At 41.0% G+C, this 24271-nt stretch overlaps 1 protein-coding gene across 1 annotated transcript; it reads right to left on the bottom strand.

Moving 5' to 3' along the window:
• Nucleotides 1-991: 991 nt before the first annotated feature.
• Nucleotides 992-23405, bottom strand: LOC117270067 (phospholipid-transporting ATPase ID-like). The gene is made up of 28 exons (XM_033647497.2): nucleotides 23068-23405; nucleotides 21608-21691; nucleotides 21402-21460; nucleotides 19841-19954; nucleotides 19451-19549; nucleotides 19241-19302; nucleotides 19040-19112; nucleotides 18086-18156; nucleotides 17843-17925; nucleotides 17486-17644; nucleotides 16435-16523; nucleotides 15920-16113; nucleotides 15616-15824; nucleotides 15476-15519; nucleotides 15211-15376; nucleotides 13431-13619; nucleotides 12638-12753; nucleotides 12361-12525; nucleotides 12022-12133; nucleotides 11725-11830; nucleotides 9986-10136; nucleotides 9364-9547; nucleotides 9040-9263; nucleotides 5591-5674; nucleotides 5237-5482; nucleotides 4995-5133; nucleotides 4715-4845; nucleotides 992-2356 (listed from the first exon to the last, which is right to left on the bottom strand). Exons 2-28 carry the CDS (start codon nucleotides 21660-21662, stop codon nucleotides 2051-2053), a joined length of 3630 nt encoding a protein of 1209 aa, XP_033503388.2. The 5' UTR covers nucleotides 21663-21691; nucleotides 23068-23405; the 3' UTR covers nucleotides 992-2050.
• Between the last annotated feature and the right edge of the window lie 866 nt (nucleotides 23406-24271).

Here is a 24271-nt window from a genome sequence, read left to right as displayed (position 1 = left end):
ATCACCAATACTTTACTGAAAACACAGATACCAAGACAACACTAACCCCTGGCTCTCAAATACTTTGACGAACTGGTACCCATTGAACGAGTTATTCAACAGAGACCCTAAGGGATCGTTGGGGAGAAAAACTATAGATGGGTAAAAATACCCCAGGGTTGGGAGAGAGTTACTGCCTCAAGCAAGGGAGTTCACGTATCTCAGGGTCTCGTTCGTGAGTTAGGGTAGAATGGAGCGTGAGATGGATACGCAGATTGTCGCGGTGAAGAGGGAGCTGAGCTGGAAGTTGAAGCTTTCGATTTACTGGTCCATCTACGTCCCAACCCTCACCTATGGTCATGAGTGCTGGGTAGTGACTGAAAGAATGAGATCGCGGATACAAGTTACTGAAATGAGGTTCCTCTGTGGGGTGGCTGGGCTCAGCCTTAGAGATAGGGTAAGGAACTCGGAGTAGAGCTGCTGCTCCTTCGCACTGAAAGGGGTCCGTTGAGGTGGTTCAGGCATCTGATCAGGATCCTCCTGGGCGCCTCCTGCTGGAGATGTTTCAGGCACATCCCACTGGTAGGAGGCCACGAGGCAGACCCAGAACACACTGGAGGGACCTCATATCCTGTCTGGCCTGGGAACACCTTAGGGTCCCCCAGGAGGAGCTGGAGAGCAATGCTGGGGAGAGGGACATCTGGGGTGCTTGGCCTGCTGCCCCCGCGACCCGGCCCCAGATAAGCGGATGGATGGATAGTAAGATACATACTTTTTCTTTCTTCTGAGAAACTTTTGAATTCTCTCAAAAAACTTTTGTGTTCTCCCGAGCCATACTATTGTGGTATGCAGCCGCCGACAGAGCGAACACATTTCTCGGGAGAATGCAAAACCCCACCCATCTTTTTTCCCCTTCAAAGTCCCCTTACGGGCTCCATATAATCCATCTTTAACAAGGCAAGACATATTAAATGGACAAACAGACTAATTACACAATAATAAAACAATGTTTTAAAAAATCTTCATTTATATAATTATGTAAACAACAGAGTGAAAATAGGTTCATCGTAAATTACGACTGAAACCACTGGTTCATCCCTTTTCAGTATGACACCCTGAGTATTAACAATTCACACAAAAAAATCGAAACGGTACAAAATGCAACGTCATGTTGCAGGCAGTGTGGTCGTCCAGTTTCTCCAGATCAGCTGGTGGCAAGCTTTACATTTGTTTTAACTTTATAACAATTTCTACAGATCAGTAATAAACATTTGGTGACACAAAGTTAATCTCATCGCAGTTTCTGGTTTTGCATGTTTTAGCCCATTAGGTACAAACTGGATACCGTATGCTTTTTGGTCATCCACAGCCATAATAAATCATGCTTGAATGTACATTTTATTTTGTCTCTTCTGGCAGCTGTGAGTACGGATTGTTTAAAAAACAAGCTGTCCCTGTGAGGATGTTCAAGGTCAAAAATTTATCTTGCAGAACTTTTCATAGGTTGCACTATCTCGGAGGAACAAGGCTGTGTTTTGCTTATGCAAAGTGGATTTGAAATGAATGGAAAAGCATTAAATCTCTGAGCTATGTTGTAGGAAAATCAAACACGTTGTGAAATAATTTGAATTTAATCTCTCTGTTTTGCAATTTCAAAGTGCTTTTTTAGCATCTTGCTCTCAAATCACGTTCTTGAATGCAGGTTTTCAAATAACGTCCCTGCTGGAAACATTTTATCACATGAAACTGACAAAACTTAAGGAACTTAAATGACTGACTGCCCTGCTAATGCAGTTTTCTACAAGTTGATTGTATTGTAATGAAATTAATTGAAACCAATATCTTTCTGGAAGGAAGATAATTCATCTAAAAAATTGGAAAAATTTGGAATTGCTAAAACATGCAGAAGCACCAGTGTGGTCCTTTCAGGTTATAAATGCTGCCAAGTTTTTCACAGTGATATCAACATTCATCCATTAGAAACCTTGAGTCAAAGTCAGACTCAGTTTTAAGTGTAAAGGTTCAACCTGGAAACAATCCAGGTGGTGAGCTTGTGCTCCAGAATAAAAACTTATGCTGATCCCACGCTCTCTGCTGGGTTTACACCTCCTGTCTGAGGGCTCTGTGACTCCTCCTGTTCTTCTGCGATGGTGCGGTAGTGCTGTGGCTGATTGTGAGCCAGAGGAGAGTCTGTTTGTGTAAACAGGCCTGAGCGGCTCCTCAGAGGTCGTCTCAACAGGAACTTCCGAGACGTCACCAGATCGCCGTAGCCTTGAGAGTGGGAGAAGGCATAGCCAGAGCGATGGCTGATACGCCTTGGAAGTGTGCGGCGAGGTGCAGGAGCTGGCAGTGCCTCCTTCCGCAACTTATGTCTCACCTAGAAGGGGGAAAGAAACACAAGCCTTAAATGAAGACTTCTTAAATGTGGCCAAAGTTTCAAATACTGTGGAATGTATGTAAATGTAATCCCTGTGGATAAAACCTCAGGGTTCAGACTGTTCTGAATACTCTGTTTCCAACTGTTGCATCTAGTTTGGCGACAAAATGATGTCAGCTCAGGACGGAGCATTTACATGTAGCCTACTTTGCTACATGTAGCTACAAGCTAATGTCAGGGAAACGTGAGCCTGGTTGCCGATGTTGTTAATCTCAGCCCAATTTCAGATCATATTCCTGCTGGAACATGTCCAGTTATGTGTAGAGGCTATTACTGGCGATGTTTAACAGGAGAAAGTGCCGCTATACACAGGCGTTCCCTGGCTGCAAATATACTGCTACATGTAGCTACAAGCTAACGTCAGGAAAACATGAGCTTGATTGCCAATGTTGTTAAGTTAGCCCAATTTCAGATCATGTTACAGTCCAGTTATGCTGTTATTACTAATATTTAAGGGGGAAAGTGCCCCTGTACACAGTCATTCCCTGGCTGCAAATATACTGCTACATGTAGCCATAAGCTAACATCAGGGAAACATGATCCTGGTTTCCAATGTGTTTCCCCCAGATTTCAGATCATATTCCTGCTGGGACCTGTCCTGTTGTGTTAAGAAATATTTATTGGTGATGTTTAAAAGGAGAAAGTGCCGCTATACACAGTCATTCCCTGGCTCCAAACACACTGTTACATGTAGCTACATGCTAACATCAGGGAAACGTATAATCTTGGTTGCTGATGTCTTAAATTTCCCCCAGATTTTGGATCATATTCCTTCTGGAACATGTCCTGTTGTGTTTAGAAATATTTATTGGTGATGTTTAACAGGAGAACGTGCCGCTATACACAGGCATTTTCTGACTGCAAACACTGAAACATATGGCTACAAGCTAACATCAGGGGAATGTGATTGTGGTTGCCGATGTTAATTTCAGCCCGATTTTGGATCATATTCCTGCTGGAACCTGTCCAGTAGCATTTTTATTAGTGATGTTAAACGGAAGAAAGTGCCGCTACACATAGTCATTCCCTGCCTGCAAATATACTACATGTAGCTACATGCTAACATCAGAGAAACATGATCTTGGTTGCTGAGGTTTCCAATTTCCCCCAGATATCAGATCATATTCCTGTTGTAATATGTCCAGTAGCATTTTTATTAGTGATGTTTAACGGAGGAAAGTGCCGCTTAACACAGTCATTCCCTGCCTGCAAATACACTGCTACATGTAGCTACATGCTAATGTCAGGGAAACATGATCCTGGTTGCTGAGGTTTTGAATTTCCCCCAGATTTCGGATCATATTCCTGCTGAAACATGTCCTGTTGTGTTTAGAAGCATTTATGGGTAATTTTTCACGTAGAAGGTGCTATTCTCTGTTACATTCATGTTAGACTCTGAAGTCAGTCTTTAGACGCTTTGCTTAACTAAAGACTGATGACTTTCTCCATGATTTTGTGTTTAGATGGGCGGATACAATTTCAGAGTTTAAAAAAACTCCCTACATTGCAGAACCAATAGTAAATCCGCAGGCTGGTCCTTCGGTGGCTCGCTGAACTCTTGTGCTTATAAACATAGTCCGACTAGAAACACGTGCAGCGGTACAAAATGGCTCAAGTCGCTGTAAGTCCTTCATTTCCACAATCTTGTGGACTGAGCACACATTTGATAAAACAGAGTTAAACCTCTCAGCATCCATTTTCAAGCTCTCTGTGTGTTTGTTTCCTTTCGGACGAGAAAAGGGGGAGCGCACATTTCCGAGAAGAATGCAAGAGGTGTTGCTTTGTTGCCGGCCGTTTTCGCCGGTGTGTTAAACACACTTTAGAAAGGAGTGTCCCCAGACTATCAGAAGGTGGAGATCTCTGATTGTCTGGTGGCGAGACTACATTCATGCTCCCTGGCTACAATGACAAGACACTGAGAAATGTTGACAGGTGCTAAAATGGAGCATCTCAGACAGAGGGTGGAATACAGATGTTCCAGCACAGACAGTATTAAAGACATTCATGCTTCAGGTTTTTAGGAATATGTATTTAATTAAGCATACATGACTGCTCGAAACATCTGTGGGTAAAAATCGCAGGTTGATTAATATCATGACAGTCATTCTTTTTGATCGCTTTTGCTGCCTTATTCACATCACAATCCAAACTGTAACCTGGGAGGGCCGAGTTCAAATGCTGCATTGCCGTAAGACATATCATGTCAGTCAGAGAATGATAACTTTATTCATCAAGGTGATAAAAAAAGGATGCATAAAAGACAAGATGGTTTGATAGTCGTCTCATGTGTTATCTCACCTTGTCGTTGATGGTGGGCCAGAGCTGAATGAGAATGAAGCGGAAAGCCACCACAGGCAGAATACAAAGGAGGGAAGTCAGGAATATGGTGAGCCACACGTTAGGCTGGTTCAGAGAGTTCCTTGCAGTGCCTGGAGTTCCAAAAGTAACAGACCAGTAGTCAGAATCACAAAGTAAAAGTGTTTATTATTTTACAACTCTAGAGTATTGTATACTAAAAATTTGAAGACATGGGCATTAACAACCTCTCTGCCTCCATAGATGAGCTAAATCTACTCACCGATGAAGGGGAAAGAGGAAGTGAAGATGAGAAACATGCCGTTGCTGTACATGGTCATTGTGACGGCAAAGTAAGCGGCCAGGCTGCCCCACACAAAAAACTGGTTCACTGCGGTCCAGTAGTGTGTGTCCAGACACAGCTGAAAAACGTATTTATATTTTATTCTGGTGCATGTTAATTCATGTGTATAAGAACCTGCAGTGTGCTGTGATGCTTCTTGGGACAGGAACTGTTCTCCTCACCTGTACGTTCATCACAACCAGCAGACAGGTCTGTGCCAACAAAGCAAAGGACTGATAGTCTGCGATGTCTTTGCCGTCATCTCGGACCGTGTCCTGCATGGCGGCCCACGGGATGAAGAAGAGGATGAGGGAGCTGTAGCAGCTGTGTAGCATACAGCGCACAAAGGCTTTCTTACTGAAATACAGGTTGAGCTGGCCTGGAGAGTAGAGCTGAGGGTACTGGAAACTCCAGCGGTCATTTACATCCTACGGAAACAGAGGATTAGAAAGAGACATGAGAAAGTGTAAAGGATACAGATGTGGGTGTCAGATTTGAGTTTTGGAGGTATTTACAACAATTTTCTTAGTGCATACCTGGTCAAAGAGGCTGAGGCCAAGCACGGGCAAAGCTGTGTAAACCAGGTTGTACAAGGTGATGAACCACTCGTCATACACAGTCTATGAACAAGAACAACAGAGGAAACATTAAACATGTAAATACAGCATTGAGAAACTGGTACGCACTTATGTCTATCCTCCTGAGACCTTGTGTCCTCATATGATGACATCACATTCTGGGTTTGCTGCACCTTATACTTCATTCTGCTTAACTCAGACCTGTTGTCCTCGTCCGTGGACACTTTTTGTGCCATCTAGTGGTAGTAAGAGCACAATACACTAAACCATGTAAAAACAAGATGGCAGCCATCTCTGCCAAGTCAGTCTGCAGCCGATCCCGACACAAACGTCGACAACTTCCAAAACCTGATCACATTTTATGGTTGTAACTTGTCTGATATGGCAACACATTTGACCAATTTTAGCAACAGTAAAAAGAGAGGACGCCGTTAATTAGGAAGTACTCCTCTGAGGACATTGGGTCTTTATTTGAGGATGCTGGGACTTTTTTATGGTCAGACTGTCTCTACAGACAAAAGGACGTTCCTTGCTTGGAGTTTTAAAAGAGGAAAATTAATGCAGAGTCTCTAAATGAACAAATCACAGACACTGTTTTATTCTTTATGACACACTGTAACTATTACAAATAAACCTAATGTCCTCATATGAGGATATCTAAAACTACCTCCTGTTCAAAGACAGTGTTTAGTTTTTATATGTATCGGGTCCTACTGATCCCAAACAGCTCAGAGACTGTAAAAATGTGTACCAAAGAGAAGCTGAGGTCTCAGGAGGACATGCCTACAATCGTATGTTCATCAAAAAAGTTGTTGCAATTTGTATTTTGCTTTTAAAGTGACAGTTGATCCCAAAATTAAAAACACATTTTTTCCTCTTACCCGGGGGGTATTCCAGAAAGCGGGTTATGTGAAAACTCAGAGTAAGTTAACCCTGAGATGAGGGAAACTCTGAGTTATCCGTTCCAGAAAGAGAGGTAACTGAAACTCTGAGTTGGTCACCATGGTAACAGACTCTGTGAACATGGTTTTCTTCAATAAACCCTGAGTTTTTCTCTGTCTCTTCCCTCTTACACGCTGTTTCATTTCCTCATTCATTCAGTCCGTGTCAAAGCTTGTATCGAAGCGCATTCATTAGTGGAGATTTACCATCTGTCACAGTCTAAATCCTGCTGGATATTAGTTTGTTACTCAGGACTGTCTTAAGTTACTGAATTTATGCACATCAATCATTTCTTTGGACATCAGCTTTTGTCTTAACATTCAAATATTACACAGCGAGAATTCACCCTCAGCTCAGAATCAAACCTCTGTCCTTTTTATATTTATTATTTTTTATAACACTGTGCACAAGGATCAGACTGTCAGTCTGTTAGAGCAGCTCCCAAATGTTTATTGCACATAATGTGTAGGTCTAATTATTTAAATTTTAAAAATCGGTATGAAGCTTTAGACACGTAATATCAATGACTAATGATCTCTATCACTGATGTCATTGGTCGCACTGATGGAACATAATTCCTGTAGCCTGATATTGGGGATTATATGTTAATATTTCTGAGTGAGCAATGGTGCAGCATTTCACTGTCTTTAAATTTACTACATTTGTAGCTGAAATAAAGTCACTGAATGCTGTTGAGTCAAGATACAAATAGATGTGCAACATTTTAAAATCTACTGTCTTTTAACCTCGACGTCTTTTCAAGTGCAAAACATATTATTACTGGGTCAGACTGTGAGTTTACAGTCATGTCTTTATGTCTTTGATCTATAGCCTAGCCTATATGTTTTAAATCTTCCTATTTTTCAGTTGCTGCCTCCTGTTTTTCCCCATCAGATTAAATCTGAACAAATATATTATTTATATTATTAATATAATGTAATGTATCTACAGCCTGATACACAGTCAGATTCCACCACTTTATCTTCATTAAGGAAATGTAAGTCTGATAAATGATGAATAAATGGACAACACTGAATAAAACTTTTTTATTACTTTTACTTTATGGTTAACTTATTTACACTTTCCTCGCTCTGACTCAAGCTCTTCTTTTAAAGATAAATGTGCACCGTCTGCTACACATGCATTAATATCTCTACATCCACTGGATTAAAATGGAGGCGCTGTCTTTTATTTACCTGTTGCCATGGTGAATCGTGGAGTCGGAGCTCCATTGATGATGGCTTTTTATTGTCGGCTTAACTCAGAGTGAACATGCTCAGAGTTGACTGAACTAATCAGCTGTTCTGGAACCGGTAACTCAGAGTTTCCCATCTCAGGGTAAATCAGTTCAGAGTTCAGGGTTAGATTCAGAGTTTGTTGAACCTCCTGGAATACCCCTCAGTAGTATTACTTGTCAATCTAGATTGTTTTGGCATAAGTTACTGAGTGTTGGAGTTAACAGCCAATATAATGGAACTAGATGTCACTCTGTTTGTGGAGCTCAAAGCATAAAAAAATACATTTGATAAACTCAACAGCAATGTCTCTTTGTAGAAATCATGACCTGGTTACTCAAGATAATCCACAGACCTTGTTGTGAACAGTTTCATGGAAAACATATCACGGCGCAGAAGGAAGTGTGCATCTACTGTTAGCTCATCTAGCACCACTGAGCTAGCTGATGTTACATCTCAGCCAAGGACGATGCCAACTTTTTATATCTCACGCTGTCTTGAGCATGAGCCTCTTGTCTATGAGTAGATGCACGCTTTTGCCAGGTGATACGGTTGCAGGGTGTAGTTCAATGTAGTTCAAGCCAAGTGCCACCTAGTTCCATTATATTTGAGAGAAGGCAGACATCTATTTGGGTGACAACTGCAACTCACACCAAAACAATCTAGACTGATAAACACCGCTATAGGTAAGAGGAAAAATATGTATTTTTGATTTTGGGAGTGAACCGTCCCTTTAAATTTTTGTTTTGTGGATGGACAACCGTGCATACAGGTTTCTTGAATTTGATTTAAGCATATAGGGGACATCTGAGGGGTTGTTGCAGTGCACTTAAACAAGCCAGCGATTAATACTTTTATGAAGGCCACAATATTTAGTTCATTTTGGAATTGTGGGAGGTGTTGTTTTAACTTTATGGTAATTAATGAGACTGTGATTTGTGGTCTTGTGGAGCAGCATGTATTATATTGTATGATCTTCATGTTATATTGAGCATCCCCTGAACATTGCAACACATATTCTGTAATCTCTAATACATACAGCAGATACTTCTTTATGTGCAGCTTGTCATGACATCACTTCTGAGGGACGACATCATTCAACATCATAGCATAACATTAAAACTGAATCGAAACACAGACTCAAAAAGTCAGTTTGCACTATTCTTAGACTGACCCTTACAAGATGACTCACTGTGCCTGTAGCCAATCAATTATGAACATGTCCCTCACCTGTGCAGAGAAGCCGCAGAAGAAGGCGTACCAGAAATGCACGAAGGTGAAGGTGAAGTTCTTGTAAAAGAAATATCGCAGGAACTTGCACATGCGTAGGTAGGACCAGCGACCGTGCACCAGCAGGAGGCGCTGAAGGTAACGGAACTGAGCGAAGGAGTAGTCGCTGGAGAGAACAGCCTGCATGCCCTCCTGACCGCTGATACCTACACCGATATGAGCAGCTGAAAGACGGACAGACACATAATGAGTAACAGTAAGCATTTTCTAGCTGTTTGGTTCTACTGCTGTCCTTGTAATAGCATCTGAGATGAATGAGCTCACCCTTGATCATGCTGACATCGTTGGCCCCGTCCCCAATGGCCAGAGTGACAGCCTGCTTGTATTTCTTTACCAGCTGAACCACCTGGGCCTTCTGCAGAGGGGTGACCCTGCAGCAAATCACTGTCTGACACATACATGCTGTCCTAAGCAGCTCCAGCTGCAAGTTCTTCTCAAGTGCAAAGGCCTGAGGACCAAAGGGAAGACGGGATTAGAGGACTGTAATGAGGTCATGGGTCAAGTACCCCCAACACAACCACTCAATCCCACTCAGCCAAACACTAAAAATAAGTCCTCTGCATACTGTTAGGAATACGGTTAATGAAGCTAGTGAAGAAATAATTAATCCTTGATCGACCTAAAAGTAGTTTAATTTATATTCTGAGCCTAAAAATGCCAATGTGTGTGTTTTAATTGTACAATGAGGTGACTTTTCAGCAAGTGTAAGTCACCTTATGGGCCTGGCCAAGCAACTTTATAAAAAATAAAAATAGGAAATAAAAAAGAGGACATCCAGCAGGACTTTTTCTGGATCAATGATATTTATAGAGGCAAAAAGACACTAAATTTCTTGTCAAATCAGCAGCTAGTAAAAATAGATATGTACCCCAAAAAGCCGTCTTACCAGACTGTGTCCGTTAATAACTAGGGCATATTCTCCGTCCACCTTTTCATCCTGCACAGTCTCTGTCTTCTGAAGCCAAAACAGACCTGCATGAGCTTTGACCACAGATGGCTCCTCTGCAGCTTCTGGACACATTTCCCTTCTTGCATTCCTGGAAACAGGAGGACATGGACATGGCTGCGTGAGTTCATTAAAAGCTCAGCAATTTTTTTATGAACTGTATTTCTTTAGAAAATAATGTGTTTAGGATAGAAGCAAATGAACTTGAACTTATTAGTTGCCAAAAGACTTGCCATCAACACTTAAAATATGATGTCAGTGGGGCTTAAGTATTAACATGCCAATGAGTTTAATGATAAATGTTAATCAGGCACTCCTCTCCTTCATGGGTGTTTAGCAGTAAATATATTGCCTCCTGAGTGGCCTTCTAAAATGCCTCCTCCTTTAGTAGGAATGTTAGTGATGAAGAAAATCTTAATCTGTGTAAACTGACAAACCTGAGATGACTAGGCAAGGTGTAACTAGGCAAAGCAGGCCTGTCAGGCTGTCAGCCTGATGCGCACCTCCCCAGAAATATAAACACGTTGTGGCGATGCAGACCTCCTGTCTATTTCTGTAAGCTGAAACCATTTCCCTCAGTGGAAACAAAGCTTTTATTTACTTTAATTTCACAGATAAGAAACAATAAATTGTGAAGACAATAAAGCCTCCACAAAAATAGCATTTTAAGTCTCGTGTGTGATTTATCCTGGCTTCATATGAGCAGAGGAAATCTCGCTAGGCTAATTTAAACAATGTAAAATGCCATAGGCTTGTGCTAATAACATTAGCATGTTGTATTTGTTTGGAAAACGTGTTCAGTACAAGACAGTTGTTTTGTCGGTGAACCTTGTGAGTTGTAATGGAGACGAATTTTGTAGCGTTACCTTTGTTAAATGTTGCTGTTGTCCCTGGCTTCACAGGAGTAGAGGAAAAGTCTGCTAGCTGCTAGGCTAATTTATACAATGTAAAATGCCATAGGCTTGTGCTAAAAACATTAGCATGTTGTATTTGTGGGGAAAACGTGTCCAGATAAAGACAAGTGTTTGTCTGTGAATGCTGCGAGTTATAGTGAAGCTGATTTGTGTACTTGTGTTTGAAATTGTCTCCATTAAGCCATGTTTAATGTGTGTTTAATGTGTGTTTTGAATCAACTAAACTTTACAGCACTTCACAGACACCTTGCCGCCGACTATTATTTTGGAGGTGTAACTGCAGAGTGACACAGACACACCACCGCACAAGTATGAATGCTCACACTGGCGTCGGCCACATGTGTAGGCTATGGCGTAGGCTCTGCATAGAGCAGTCACACAAGTATGAATCCTGCTTAAGTAAGAAAAATATCTGTTCAGAGAGGAGCACATCCAGTTCACTTTACACTGTATAGGAGCTGTAATTGCACGACTTGTCATAAACCCGTAGTTTCTGTCTGAGACAAACAAAAAATGTAAAAAAAACGGAAGATTGGGAATCCTACCTGATTCAAACTAAAGTTCTAGTGAAATTTAGTACTTGTGTGTTGTGAGTGTTACCTACTTGCACAAGTAACTAGATATTTGTTTTTTCCTGGTTATATAAATAGGTTGATGTTGGAAAAATTACCCGTTAAATGATACAACTTTCATTCAGTATGCTGAAAGAGCTTGTGATCAGCAGATACTTCATGTGCTGCAGTTGTTTCTTTCTATCTGACTTACTGTAGCTCCTCTTTGACTCCCTCAGCTGTATTGGCCGCCACGATGAAAATCTTCTTCATCTCCTCTCTCAGCATGTTGCAGGAATAGCCGATATTCTCCGCTGTCTCTGTTTCAAAACATCAATGTTTACAGTTACTGTGATGCATTTCATATATCAAACGTGCCGAATGTTCACTCTCTGAGTTCCTGACACATTGAGATTAACAGCGAGAGAGCATAAAAATATATATCTTATATCACTGTGTTACCTCACCCATCTTAAAACGTATGATATGAACCAGAATATGTGACACTGACCCTGTTTGTCTCCGGTCAACACCCAGATTTTGATGTCAGCTTTAGCCAGTTGCTCGATGGTCTGTGGTACGCCGTCCTGCAGCTTGTCCTCCACAGCTGTCGCTCCCAGCAGCTACACACCACAGAACACAGCTTGGTGATGTGATTTTCCAATACTGTACTTTGAAAGCAACATTTTTAAAAGCCATGCTCAGATTCTTTCGCTAGTAGACTTAAAATCACAGAAAAAAACATGCTGATAAAGCAATGCTGGTTTTATCGGCACTTCAGTTAACGAGGACTTAACCAGCCAATCGTTGAGTCAAACTATCTAGCCAAGTGTTCAGCAGGTGGACTAACCAGTAGGTCTTTCTCTATCTCCTCATAAAGTTGATCAAGTCTCTCCTCTCTATCCTCCATGGCAGTGCTGGCCTCGTGGTGCCGCCGTTGCCATTCATCCATGTAGCTCTGATCCAGGTCCTTGTAGGCCAGTGCCAGAGTACGAAGGCCGTCACCTGCATACTCCTATTTTAGTGCATCAATTCAGAGCAGTTTAAAACAAAGGTCCTGAGAATTTCGGAATATACATTTGTTTATACCGGCACACACATCACAAACATCCAACTGCATCACTCACATTGAGGTGACTGGTGGTAACATCCACCAGTCTGCTACAGGACGGGTGCAGCCTTTCAAAGATGATCGTGTCTGCTCCTTTGCAGTATAGAGTCAGCTTGCCTTCGGGGCTGCGCACTGGAAATCAGGGTGGAAGTCGCTTAGCAAACTTTCATGACAGACTGGCATGATGACATGAATTTAAATGAACATACTGGACACAGAAATTTCAGTTCGTGGGGGCCATTGAAGACATCTGTTGGCGCTGTTCATTGTTTTTAAGCCTGTGTTACGAAGCAGGATTCAAAGTTAGCGAGGTAACTTCAGGGTTAACTCTGGGTTTTCTTGATTACAAGATTGGTATCATTATTTTAGTTCATTTTAAGCACTTGTTAATGCTTTTATTTTGAAGGTACTGGGCAGCTTGAAGCCAGTTCAACCTACCCAGGATATTTTTCCATTATCTGGCTTGACTAACCCTAACATTGACTGTCTGGATAATGGATACTACAAAGCTGGTTATCAACTAGTTCAGTCAACTCTGGGTTTTCCTATCCAGCCATGAGCATGTTCATGATGAAGAGGTGGGTGTTAATTACAAGCAACATCATCAGAACCATGAATAAAGTAGGCTGCTTCATATCATATGTGATGAAATGGTACCGAAAGTTCAAAATCAGGCAGTTGGATTTCATTTCTATGGGAAAGTTCTCAAATATAACCTCCAATTTAAAAAATCTGTTGCAACCCAAACCATATTCTCACAACCTGTAAAACACAGACACCCCAAATATTATGCCTCTACTCTCTCTCACCTATGACTGACATTCTCTTGCGCACATTATTGAAGTCAAGAACAGCCAGGAGTTCATAGGTGATCATTCGGCCCATCTCCACTGCCGTGATGGTCTCTGGTGTGCGTGCGCGGAACACAAACCCAAAGTTTCTTGCTGCTGTCACCAGAGCGCCCTCATCAGGAGACTGAGCCTGATAGTACAGCTTGCCTGTCAGGAGATGAAGATGACAGGAGAGGAAAAGAAAAAAAAGAAGTTAATATGTAAAAAAAACTAGGTGCATTATTGTCTGTCACCACTGGAGGGCACTGAAGTCAAGTGTTTTCAGATCTTAGAGTGGTATGAATACATTTTCAATCATCTCATCCTGGAGCTGCTGAATGGTGAATATGAAGAGGAAAAAGATATGAGAGTAAAAAGGAAGAGGGATCTGTATTATTCAGGACAAAATAAGCAATGTAGATCCTCTGTTTTAAACCTTTAGAGCTATTTCCCATGTAGTAATAAAGCAATACATTACAGAACTGCTGCATGAGAGGTCGTGAGGCCTTCTTGGATTTAAAGGGTTTAAAAAATCTATTTAAAAATACATACAGTAGGCCAAATCTCAGCATGTCATCAATTTCTCTGAAGAAAACAAAATTAAATTGTTATTTTTAAAGTTTAAATTATCATTCGAGATATAAACTTCTTACAAAATCTCACAGAATAAGGCATGGTGGAGAACTGAGGGAATGGTTTTTGAATAAAGTAAAGTAAAGTAAAATGAAATAAAATAAATAAATACATAAATAAAATAAAATGACATGAAAAAATAAATACACAGTTAGGGACTGTTATTCATGGGGGGGGTCAAAAAGGGGGAAGGGAATGATGATTGAATAAATTATAGTAAAGTTAAGTAAAGTAAAATAAAACAAAACAAAATAAAATAAATAAATACAACAAATAAAATAAAATAAAATAAAATGAAAAAATGAAAAACACAGTTAGGGACTGTTATTTGGGGGGGGTTCAAAAAGGCGGGGGGGCAATGGTGTTTTTTTATTTTGGCTAAAAGGAGGGACATAAAAATTTAAATGGCTGTATTCTGAATTTATTAAATTGCCAATTAAAAAAAAACAAAAAAACATGCCCTCCAAATTTGTGTTTCCAAGATATGTTTTGTTTTGTTTTTACATCATCAAAATTACACTATTTATCACAGCAAGAAACTGTAAAAACAAAAACCTTTGGTGGATTTTCAAACTTCCGACACTCCTTGGACACATCATGTGTGATGAACGCCTCAGAAAAAAAAAAAAAAACCCAAACAAATCTGAGCTTAAAATAGCGATATTTCATCAAAACGACTTTACTCTACATTTGATTTAAAATGTGGCTAAAAATAAACCAATTGCATAACTAACTAGCATGAATAAGAATAAAAAACTCCGGGATTGTGGCTTTACCTTTTTAACTTTTCACTTCCAAACACCAAACGGTAAGTTTTAAAAAGTAAAACTAATTTATAGTGGAGGGAGGGTCATACATTTTCTCCCAGTCACTCAGGGAGGCTCAAGGAAAAATATCTGTAGCTTCAGGGAGGGTCAAAATAAATTAATAAATAATAACAAACAAAGTCACACCCCAGCCACCCCTGATAAGTAGAGAACAGTCCCTTACAACAACTATATAATATAATATAATATAAAACATCCATAAATATGTCACATATTCGGGGCTCGTCAGTTGACTCAATAGTACAAAAGTGGTCCCTTGAGGAAAAAGGTTGTGAACCATGACATTACAGGGCGCTCACCCTCCTCCTTCTCCTCAGGCATGACGGTGTGGCACAGAGCCAGCAAGCGGAAGAAGGCCTGCGCCTTTGGGTTCCCCTCATTCACAGTCTCCAACAAACTGTGGTCATGAAAGATGAAGTTTGGATCAGCCAGCTTGTTATCGGAGAAGTCCACCTTCGCTGTCTTCTGCAGGGACAAAGAAACAGACAAGAGGAACAGAAGAGTTGGAGTCACACACAAACTTTACACAAGACTCACATTCATGCCTCAGTAATCTCCTCTCACCTCTGTTATTTCCATCCTTTGACCAGAAAAGTCAAACACCTCCCCTGAATGACAGAGAAACACACTCCAAAATGAATCATTCAGCCCATGCTGGTGTGTCTGTTCAGCTCTGGAGCTTGTATACAAGCAGAGACGCTCACCGTAGGCTTTGCCATTGATGGAGCACCTGTTGAAAGTCATGATGTTCTGCGTCAGGGTGCCGGTCTTGTCGCTGAAGATGTATTTGATCTGGCCCAGCTCCTCGTTGAGTGTGGTGGTCCTCGCCTGGGCAGGGGTGTCGTTCTTGGGGTAATACATCTTTCTGTCCCAGTCTATGAAGAAGCTGTTGCCCAGACGGATGATCTCCACACTGACAGCGACACACAAAACAGAACAACTTTGCATCTGAACTTGTCACAACATCTTTCGCTGCTTTCTGATTTCACTGTCTGTGCTGTAATGTACCTGACGTAGAGAGAAATGGGCACCACCGTGTTGAGGATGATGACGTAGGACCAGAAGGAGAGGAAGGATGAGAGAGCGGCGCCGACCCCCGGATCACGAGGGAGGAAGACTGTGAAAACTGAGCCTTCCCTGACCTCCCAGATCGCGTTGCCGATGGCCAGAACGGTGCACATGGACGCCAGGAAACCAAAGATCTGACAGACAGATGCTTTTATGAGGGTAGTCAAAGAGCATTTAGTAATCAGTGACTTTAAATGACTTGTACTGTGTTAAGAACAAGTGCAAAGAGACACAGCACTGGTAAGTTACCTCCTAGTAGTTTTACTAGAATACAGATGAAAACCCCAACTGCATTTCCTCCATTTATGCCAAGAAGCTTTCCAAATTTTACTCAATGCTCCTGATTAGTTTGAGGATTCATTTCAATGTGTGTTAAAGATACTTCGAGACAGATACATGGCTACATGTCAGCTCATGTGTATTCCTGTGACAGTGAGCGTGTACATGAAACTCACACACAACACCAGGACGTTCATCAGGTGATCGATGCTCGTCCGTTTGAATGTTGTCTTCCCGCTGTTCTGCATCAGCTTGGTGTCAGGACCTGGAAAGATTCAACCTCCCGTTGATACACACTGACATGCATGCAGATAGAGGCATGTTTACAGCACATGCAGAGACTGTTTTGAAGGGAAAACCTGCCTCAGATACATTTTATTTGTCACTAATACATAATGTTTAGTCTATTCTAGAAAATTGTATTTGCACTTTACTTTTGTGAGTACACTTTGTTTACACCGCTTCACTCTAACTGCAACACTAACACCTGTCCCCTGTAAACAATGTCAGGTAGGAACTATAGTTACTCTCAGTCTCACTTAAGGCTAAGGGGACATAAAATAGCAACTTAAAGGTACATGTGAAAAAATATAAATTAAAAAAAAATAGTTGAAATACCGCTGATGATAAAGGAAAAATGACTGTATGTAAAAATTCAAATTAATTCTGTCAAAAAAAAAAATTATTCCTGCAAAAACATTCATTTTTTAACAGTACAGTGTAATACATTAATTAGTATTGGTGTCTCAAGTAACTAAAATAACCCAAAAATATAATGTGTACAGTAACTATGGTTACATTGCTTCCCCAGTTATGTTAATATTGATTAATGAAATTAAATTAAATTTGAGGATAGGGGGTGCGTGAACTTTTTTCTGGCTTCTTAAGGGGGGCAATCTCTCAAAATATAGTTTCCCTTTCTTAGGTTTTGTTTAGCTTCTTTTTTGCCATCAGTTAAATAGGCTGGTGGATTTCATATAATTATTAATAACAATAATTTCTTATCAGTCGAAAGCTCAAAGTCCAACGTTAGCATTTAATATGCAAACTGAATGCAGGTTTGTCCTTTCCCAAAGTGGTGGTAACGCTTCAACAGCCAAAGACAGCAGCTTTGAGCCACTGTTAAGTAGAGTATAATAGATGATTTTTCCCACTGGAACGGTCCTAAGTGTGAAGCATAAGCGCCCCCTGCTGACACTTAGAAGTCCCCATGCAAGAACTACTAACCTCCGAAGATGACCAGACCGAAGCACCACTCAGTGTTCCTCAGAGTACATCCTCTGAGCAGCACCTTGTCGTTGTCCAGAGAGTAGGTTTGTCCGTCCAGACTCAGGGTTCCTTTGAATTTGTCCAGACGGTTGTTGGGAGGTTCACATTGCACCTCACCTGAGAGAGAGGTTAATGTCAGCAACACATCCAAGTTAACAGCTCACAAGTTTTGAGTGGGAGTATGAGGAGTTATAGACTATATAACACCTGTTTTTAAGGGGTACAGACCTGTGAGGAAAGCATACTTGCACCTTGAGAAGCCATACTGCAATTCTAAAAATCTGTTGGTGTTGTTTTTCGTTTTCAGCTTCTCACCATTGAATTTAGCCAGTGCATCAATGCTGTCCCCCATGTCTCCAGTTACAGTCAGGGCTTGTTTCACCTTCAGATTGGTTTCACTGGGGGAGACCAGGACGACATGAGAAGGATTCAAATGAAGGGAAATCCAAGACAGTTGGGGACATCAGCCGTCAGCCATGCTTACACACACAAACGCATACACACACACACACACACACACACACACGCGCGCGTGCACACAGAGCACTGCACACTCACCCATCTAATTCAGCTGTTTCTACGTAGACCAGGTTGAGAGGCTCACTGCTGGACAGCAACAAAAGGTCTGCCTAAGAATGAAAGCGTTAGCCTCGTCAAGTCAACTTTATTTCAATAGCACTTTAAAAACAAACAGTCAGTGTTAAATCTCTTGCTGCTGCATTTTGTGCTAGTTAAAGAGAAGATAAACAAGACTGAGTAATACCAAAATAAAATGAATTGCAATAGTCCAGGCAGGGGGAAATGAAGGCATGGCATGCCTTTCTCCAGGTCAGATGTACAAAGAATTGCTGCATGAAACTTAAGTGTCAAACTCCGAATTGAATAAGACTCCAAGATTCTTAACATGTGATTTAACAGAGAGGGCCAATGGGCCAAGATGAGGAGAAATAATGCTGGTCAAATGCTCTGGTCCAAATAAAATAGCGTCAGTTTTTTGCTTTCATTGAGCTGGAGAACATTTGCAGCCATGAAGACAGTTACTGAGTTCATTTAGTTTGCTGATGTTGTTTGGCTCTAAGGGGAGGTAGATCTGCGTGTCATCCGCATAGCAGTGAAAAGAATTGTAATGTTTTTCAATAATGCCGCCTAACAGAAGTAAATAAATGGAGAAGAGCATTGGACCAAGTATGGAGCCTTGGGGTACACCACAGGAGATGGGAGTCGAGGAAGAAAATGAGGTACTGATAGAGACAAAGAAGGATCTCTTGGATAAATATGAAGAGAACCAGTTGAAATCAGAACCAGAGATTAAATACAGTATGGACAGCTGGAAATAAATAAGATAATAAGATGAGATAAACTTTATTATCACATATAGGAACTTTGCCTTAGACTCAGAGTTGCTGTTATCACTAAAAGCATAAAAACATATGCTATAAAATGCAATAATGCAACAGTTAACATTCCCTTGAAAATACAAATGAACCTTTGTTCTAGTATCTCCATACTTACTGTGACAAACTGATTATTCTCCAGTTTGATTATGTCTCCAACCTGAACATTCATCCATTTTTCACTTTTAAGTCTGCCAGAAAAAAATGGAAAAATAAAACACATCATGAAATCACAACACTGCACAAAAAGATGTCCTTTTAAAGCTCAAAACTGTTTTACAGCTGTGTATTTCTACAATGTAAGATTTAAATGACTCACTCTCCATCGATGAGGACGTCCACCATGCGGTTATTCACTTGCTTGTCACTTTTGTGTCTGTTCTACTCAGACGGAACAACAAACAGTGAAATCATTTTCATTAAATTACATTTTTGAATTCAGTTCCTTATTTTCTGAGCCGCATTAGTCTTTACTTATTGAACACAGAGCTGTGTTTAGTCCCAGTCGATTATTATGATTTCAGCTTACTATGTCATCGCTGGCATCTTTGACTGCTGTTATAGACAGCACCAAAATCAGAGGGACGGCCGTGGTGAACCAGGACAGAGAGGAGATTTGTGGGATAACCTGTCAACAGAACACACACACACACACACACACACACACACACACATACACACTTAATACCTTGCATCTGTATTAAATGATGCACTATTGACACAGGAATCAAATATTCTGGAAGCTAAATACTCTCAAAGGTAAAATTTCTTCTCTAATTATTATGTGGATAAGAAATAAATTTGTTCTATGATCAGTGAGCATAAATACTCTTGAGAAATTTGTGAGAATTCCTAAAAAACTGAAACGTGTAGAGCCCACTAACAGTCGTAGAGAAGGTAAACAAAGAGAAGTGTCTACCTGAAGGACCATGAGGAAGAGGAAGTAGGCATTGGCGAGCCTCTGGAACTGCTCGAAGAGATTAAGTGGCAGGAAGGTGAAAAGGTTGTACTTGGAGGTCTTGATGGCGTTGTCCTGAAGTAGAGGAAAGTGACATGAATGTGACAAAAGCAGATGACAGCTACAGCGATGTGTACTCAGACATGATGTGAAATGGCTTTTACGTAAAGGAGTTTGGTATTTTCCCATGGGGACCCTATTTTTTCCATATTTTTGTGTCTAAATGACTCATGGAAACAATTTTTGAAACATCAGAAGCGGTGAAACAGGCTGCAATGTGACATCAATGTCAGTCAATAAGCCCTTCACCAAGTCCCGCCCCCTAGACGCAGACTGGCCAATCATAACGTAGCCAAACACCGTTCATCTGCACACACTGTGATGCCACACAGCTGGTTCAACATCAGCAAAGTTTCCCTTTATATTCATTGTCTTGTGTGGCGATCAGCAGTGATGTGGTGGTTCACTTTTACACTGTGATCTGTAGCCTATAGTTCGGCTTTAGCTTCTAACTATCTTTGTCTTTTTCACCTGTTGTTGCTGCTGAGTCAGTTTGACATCCTGGATATATCCTTCAAACACAGACTGTAGACCCCTCTGTCTGCTTCTCTCTGGAATCACTCTTTCATTTCTCCAACAATATTTTAATATTTCATCAGGGAGTGCAGTTAGCTACAGTGTAGGCTCCATGCTTACTCTGACAGCTTGTCGGACCATCACAAAGGGGCGGGGCTTAGCTAAAGGTCGATTACATTCTTGTTAAGTGCTTGTTTTTGCCTTTGATGGGCTGAAATTCTAACATCCTGAGTAAGATTTAACCAGGACCAGCCCTGAAATTGCCAAAGGCAGCTCCACCAGATCCCATTTAAATGAACAGTAATTTTATCATCTTAAAACACACCTTATGCAAAGTCCACAGAACCAAAATGAAACCCAGAAAACCATATTAGATCATCTTTCCACTTTTCCAACAATCACCATCTCTGGTTTACTTTAAATAAGCTCTAAATTCCCTCCAGTGTGATGTGAAAATATGCTGCCTAAAATTACTGTTTATTCAAATGAAGTCTGGTAAGTTTAGCGATTTCAAGTCTGTTTCTCGTTAAACAAAAAGGATTTTACTCTTTAACTAAAGGTTTATGTCTCGTACGATTGTTTCCTTAATTTGTCAGACACTTACAATAACAATCTGAGCCTGTCAGTGGCAAAAACAAGCACTCTTAGTGGGTGTAAAATGACAGAGCACAAATGCCCCTATAGGTTACATCTGAACCTGTCTCACAGCTGTTAGCTGCAGTGGTCTTGCTCAGTACCAGATCAGGTTCAAAAAATGTTGTTCTCATTTGTCACTTTGACACAAAAACATGGGAAAATAGAGTCCAGGCTGAAAAATACCAAAGTTACCCTTTAAGAAAACTCAATTTGTAAGGACAGCACATGGCTGGCTAAAGTTGTAAAAGGTGTCCCTCCCCATCTGATCTTATCTTTTGATTACACAAAAAGTCTTTGTCTCTGTACTCACAGCATAGTGGTAGGAGAGGTTGAAAGGCCTGTCATTAGCTCGGAAGTGTCTCTGCTCCTCTGTGAAAAAGTAAAAGATTAAAAACAAGAGGGGTGAAGATGTTGCAGGAGCATTGGGAGAGAAGTGTTAGCGTCCATTAGTCCACTGACTGTATGTTACAAACATGATGTAAGAACTACAAAAACTCCGTAAGCGTCACATCTCACCTTTCTTTTCCTCTTTGCCACATAACCCGCCAAAGAATGACACTACCGACCCCATCTTTAGCTCAGGTCCTCCATATTTCACACCTGGAGAAAGAGCATGTGTATACTTATCACAGAGTGACGAAGAGTTTGTGAAGCAGAGCATACAGAGATGGTGACTGAAAGGGGAAACTGTGGCAAAAGAGAGGAGGAACCAGGTTATTTATGGAGGGTGGAGGTTGCGTACAATGGTGGTTCAGTGTAAAAATCTAGTCGGCCTATAAGCGGAGGAAACGATTGCTTATTAAAAGTAGAGATTTGACACATCAAAGAGAGCATTTGCTGAAAATCAGTCATGAGGAAGAGGTGCAGAAGAGGGAATGATTAAAACAAAGGTCGATATTTTTGGGGCTCGATAAGGCCTTGATGCAGCAACGATATGTCCACTTAATCCACTTGCATCATCAATATGTGGACCATTATTTGACTTTTTACCATTACTGCCAACTGCAAGCTAAACAAAACCCACCAAAATGATACAGCATGCACACAGATAACATGTGATTCCTGATGTTTTGCACACCAAAGAAGCAAGAGCTGTAATTTTTAGTCAAGAAACTGTCAAAAAAAATTACATTTAAGCTAAAAAAAAAATAAGAAATTTAAGGCATACTTCTATAAAATTTTAACCAAACATGACATTTAAGTGCAAAGCACACCTACGACATGCATGCGTCTTTAATTGAGGTAATATAAGGCGACATCCTGGAGAGTTTATCTGTGCTGCAGGGCTGTAAAGACATCATGCCACTCCCTTCTCAACCCTTTGTACCATAGTTTAATCTATAGCAGATAATCAATAACCACAGAGATTAAGGGGCGATAATGACCATGAACATTTGACTTGGTAGGAATCAGAATCAGACAAGAATTCCAAGATGTTGAAAACAGGAGAAAATTAAGTATTTGTTTCATATGTGTGTTTTTCCTGCATCTTGGAACAGCAGATCATTCCCATAAAGGAATATGAAACCTCCACAGTGAAATCCATAACAATAAAAACAACCAGAAATCAGCAGCTGAATATATAGCAAGGAAAAAACACTAATTTCCCTGTGTTGGTTTTCAAAATGAGTCAAAAAAGTGTGTGTTCTCCACGTAAAGAAAAGAATAAATCATCTTTAAGATAAGTAAATCCTTCATTTGTGTTGGCGTACAATTCAGAAAACTAAACCCAGCTCCTGGACATGTTTCACTCCCTCTGTTATTGTTCTAGTCACACTCACACAACTGTGAACTTGAGGGTGTTATTGTGAATCGGAAGTGACTGAGCCACTAGGCATGGACTTTGATTAGCCATTCATTTCACACATTTCAACAGGTTTAAAATGTGAGCGCCTTTCTGATCTTCCTCCACACAAGTGCTGCACATTCACCATTTCCCCCAGTGTCTGCAAAACAAATAAAAATCAGCCACATACCTCAAACAAAAATGTGATTTCTTGTGTCCTTTCAGTCCTGCACACAGACATAGGAACACAGGGGGAAAAAACTACAATTTTCAGTCTCCCCTTCACTTCCTCCTCAGATATGGTAAAATCCAGGCCCTCGTCTTTGCTCCGTCTGGACGTCCGGCCGCCAACAGAGAAGGGGGTTCGCCTGGGGCCTCCAGGTGGGTGAAAGACACGCAGGATGGACGACAGGTGAGGTGGTGTGGTGGTGAGAGAGGCGCCTACTGTAGAGGTTTCAGGTTCATGCAGGAAGAGCTGGGATCCCCCTGCGCCTAACAGCTCAGGGCTTGAGCAAACAGTGCAGCGATCTTTGGACCTGGATGGTGAGACGGGGCAGTAAAACAACAGTACAGGTGTATGGCTCCAGCCAATCAGGGGCCAACACTATGGCTGCGAACTGGGCGGTCAGGTATGTAACACACCTTGTGATGGGTACGCATGCTCAGACTGGGGATGTATTTTCTATATCAGCTCCTTTTATAAGAAAGAAAAGCCAGACATCTGTTGCATTTTTAAAGGATAGAAAAATAAATAATGATGCACTAAAAGTGAGTGAGTGAATATTGTGACTTCACAGCAGGTGCTTTCAGAAATGGAATTTAATACCTGGGCTCCAACACACAAAGGAAAGCTGTGTCGTCCAGGGGACCTCAACATGAACCGCTTGTTAAATTAGTTATTGTGTGTACGCGCGTGTGAAGGTGCATGCACATAGACACACACACACACATTATGTTTACAAAGTAGTAAAATGGATGGGACTACTGTTTTTGAGAAGATTCAACTCTGACCTCAACAGGAAACACCCAAACATGCCTCGTGGATCAATTCCCAGGCAATCAAAGTGGAAAAAAAGGGCATAAACAAAAGAACATATTGCATTTTTTTAACTGCCTATTAAACAGGAGTTACCGATAGAAGACATCATAACGACATTTCTGATTTGATATAGAAAGGCTGGTGCAACAGTTCAGCAACCAGGCCATCACTACATCCTGACAGTAGTACATGTGACAGAAAGTATGTAGAAAAAATCATGGTCCTAGGCCTCCTCCTTGTAGTGCTCCTATTGGCATTTGCAAGAATCTAACGCAGCTGAAGGAAAACAACCGATCAGAGCCGAGGAGTTTCTAACGCAGTCAATCATGTCAATCACTGCTCGTGCATTGCAGTA

Source organism: Epinephelus lanceolatus, chromosome 19 (assembly GCF_041903045.1).
Source record: "Epinephelus lanceolatus isolate andai-2023 chromosome 19, ASM4190304v1, whole genome shotgun sequence".
Classification (NCBI taxonomy): domain Eukaryota; kingdom Metazoa; phylum Chordata; class Actinopteri; order Perciformes; family Serranidae; genus Epinephelus; species Epinephelus lanceolatus.
The sequence above is the reverse complement of the archived record's forward strand: the minus strand, read 5'-3'. Positions and strand labels throughout refer to the sequence as shown.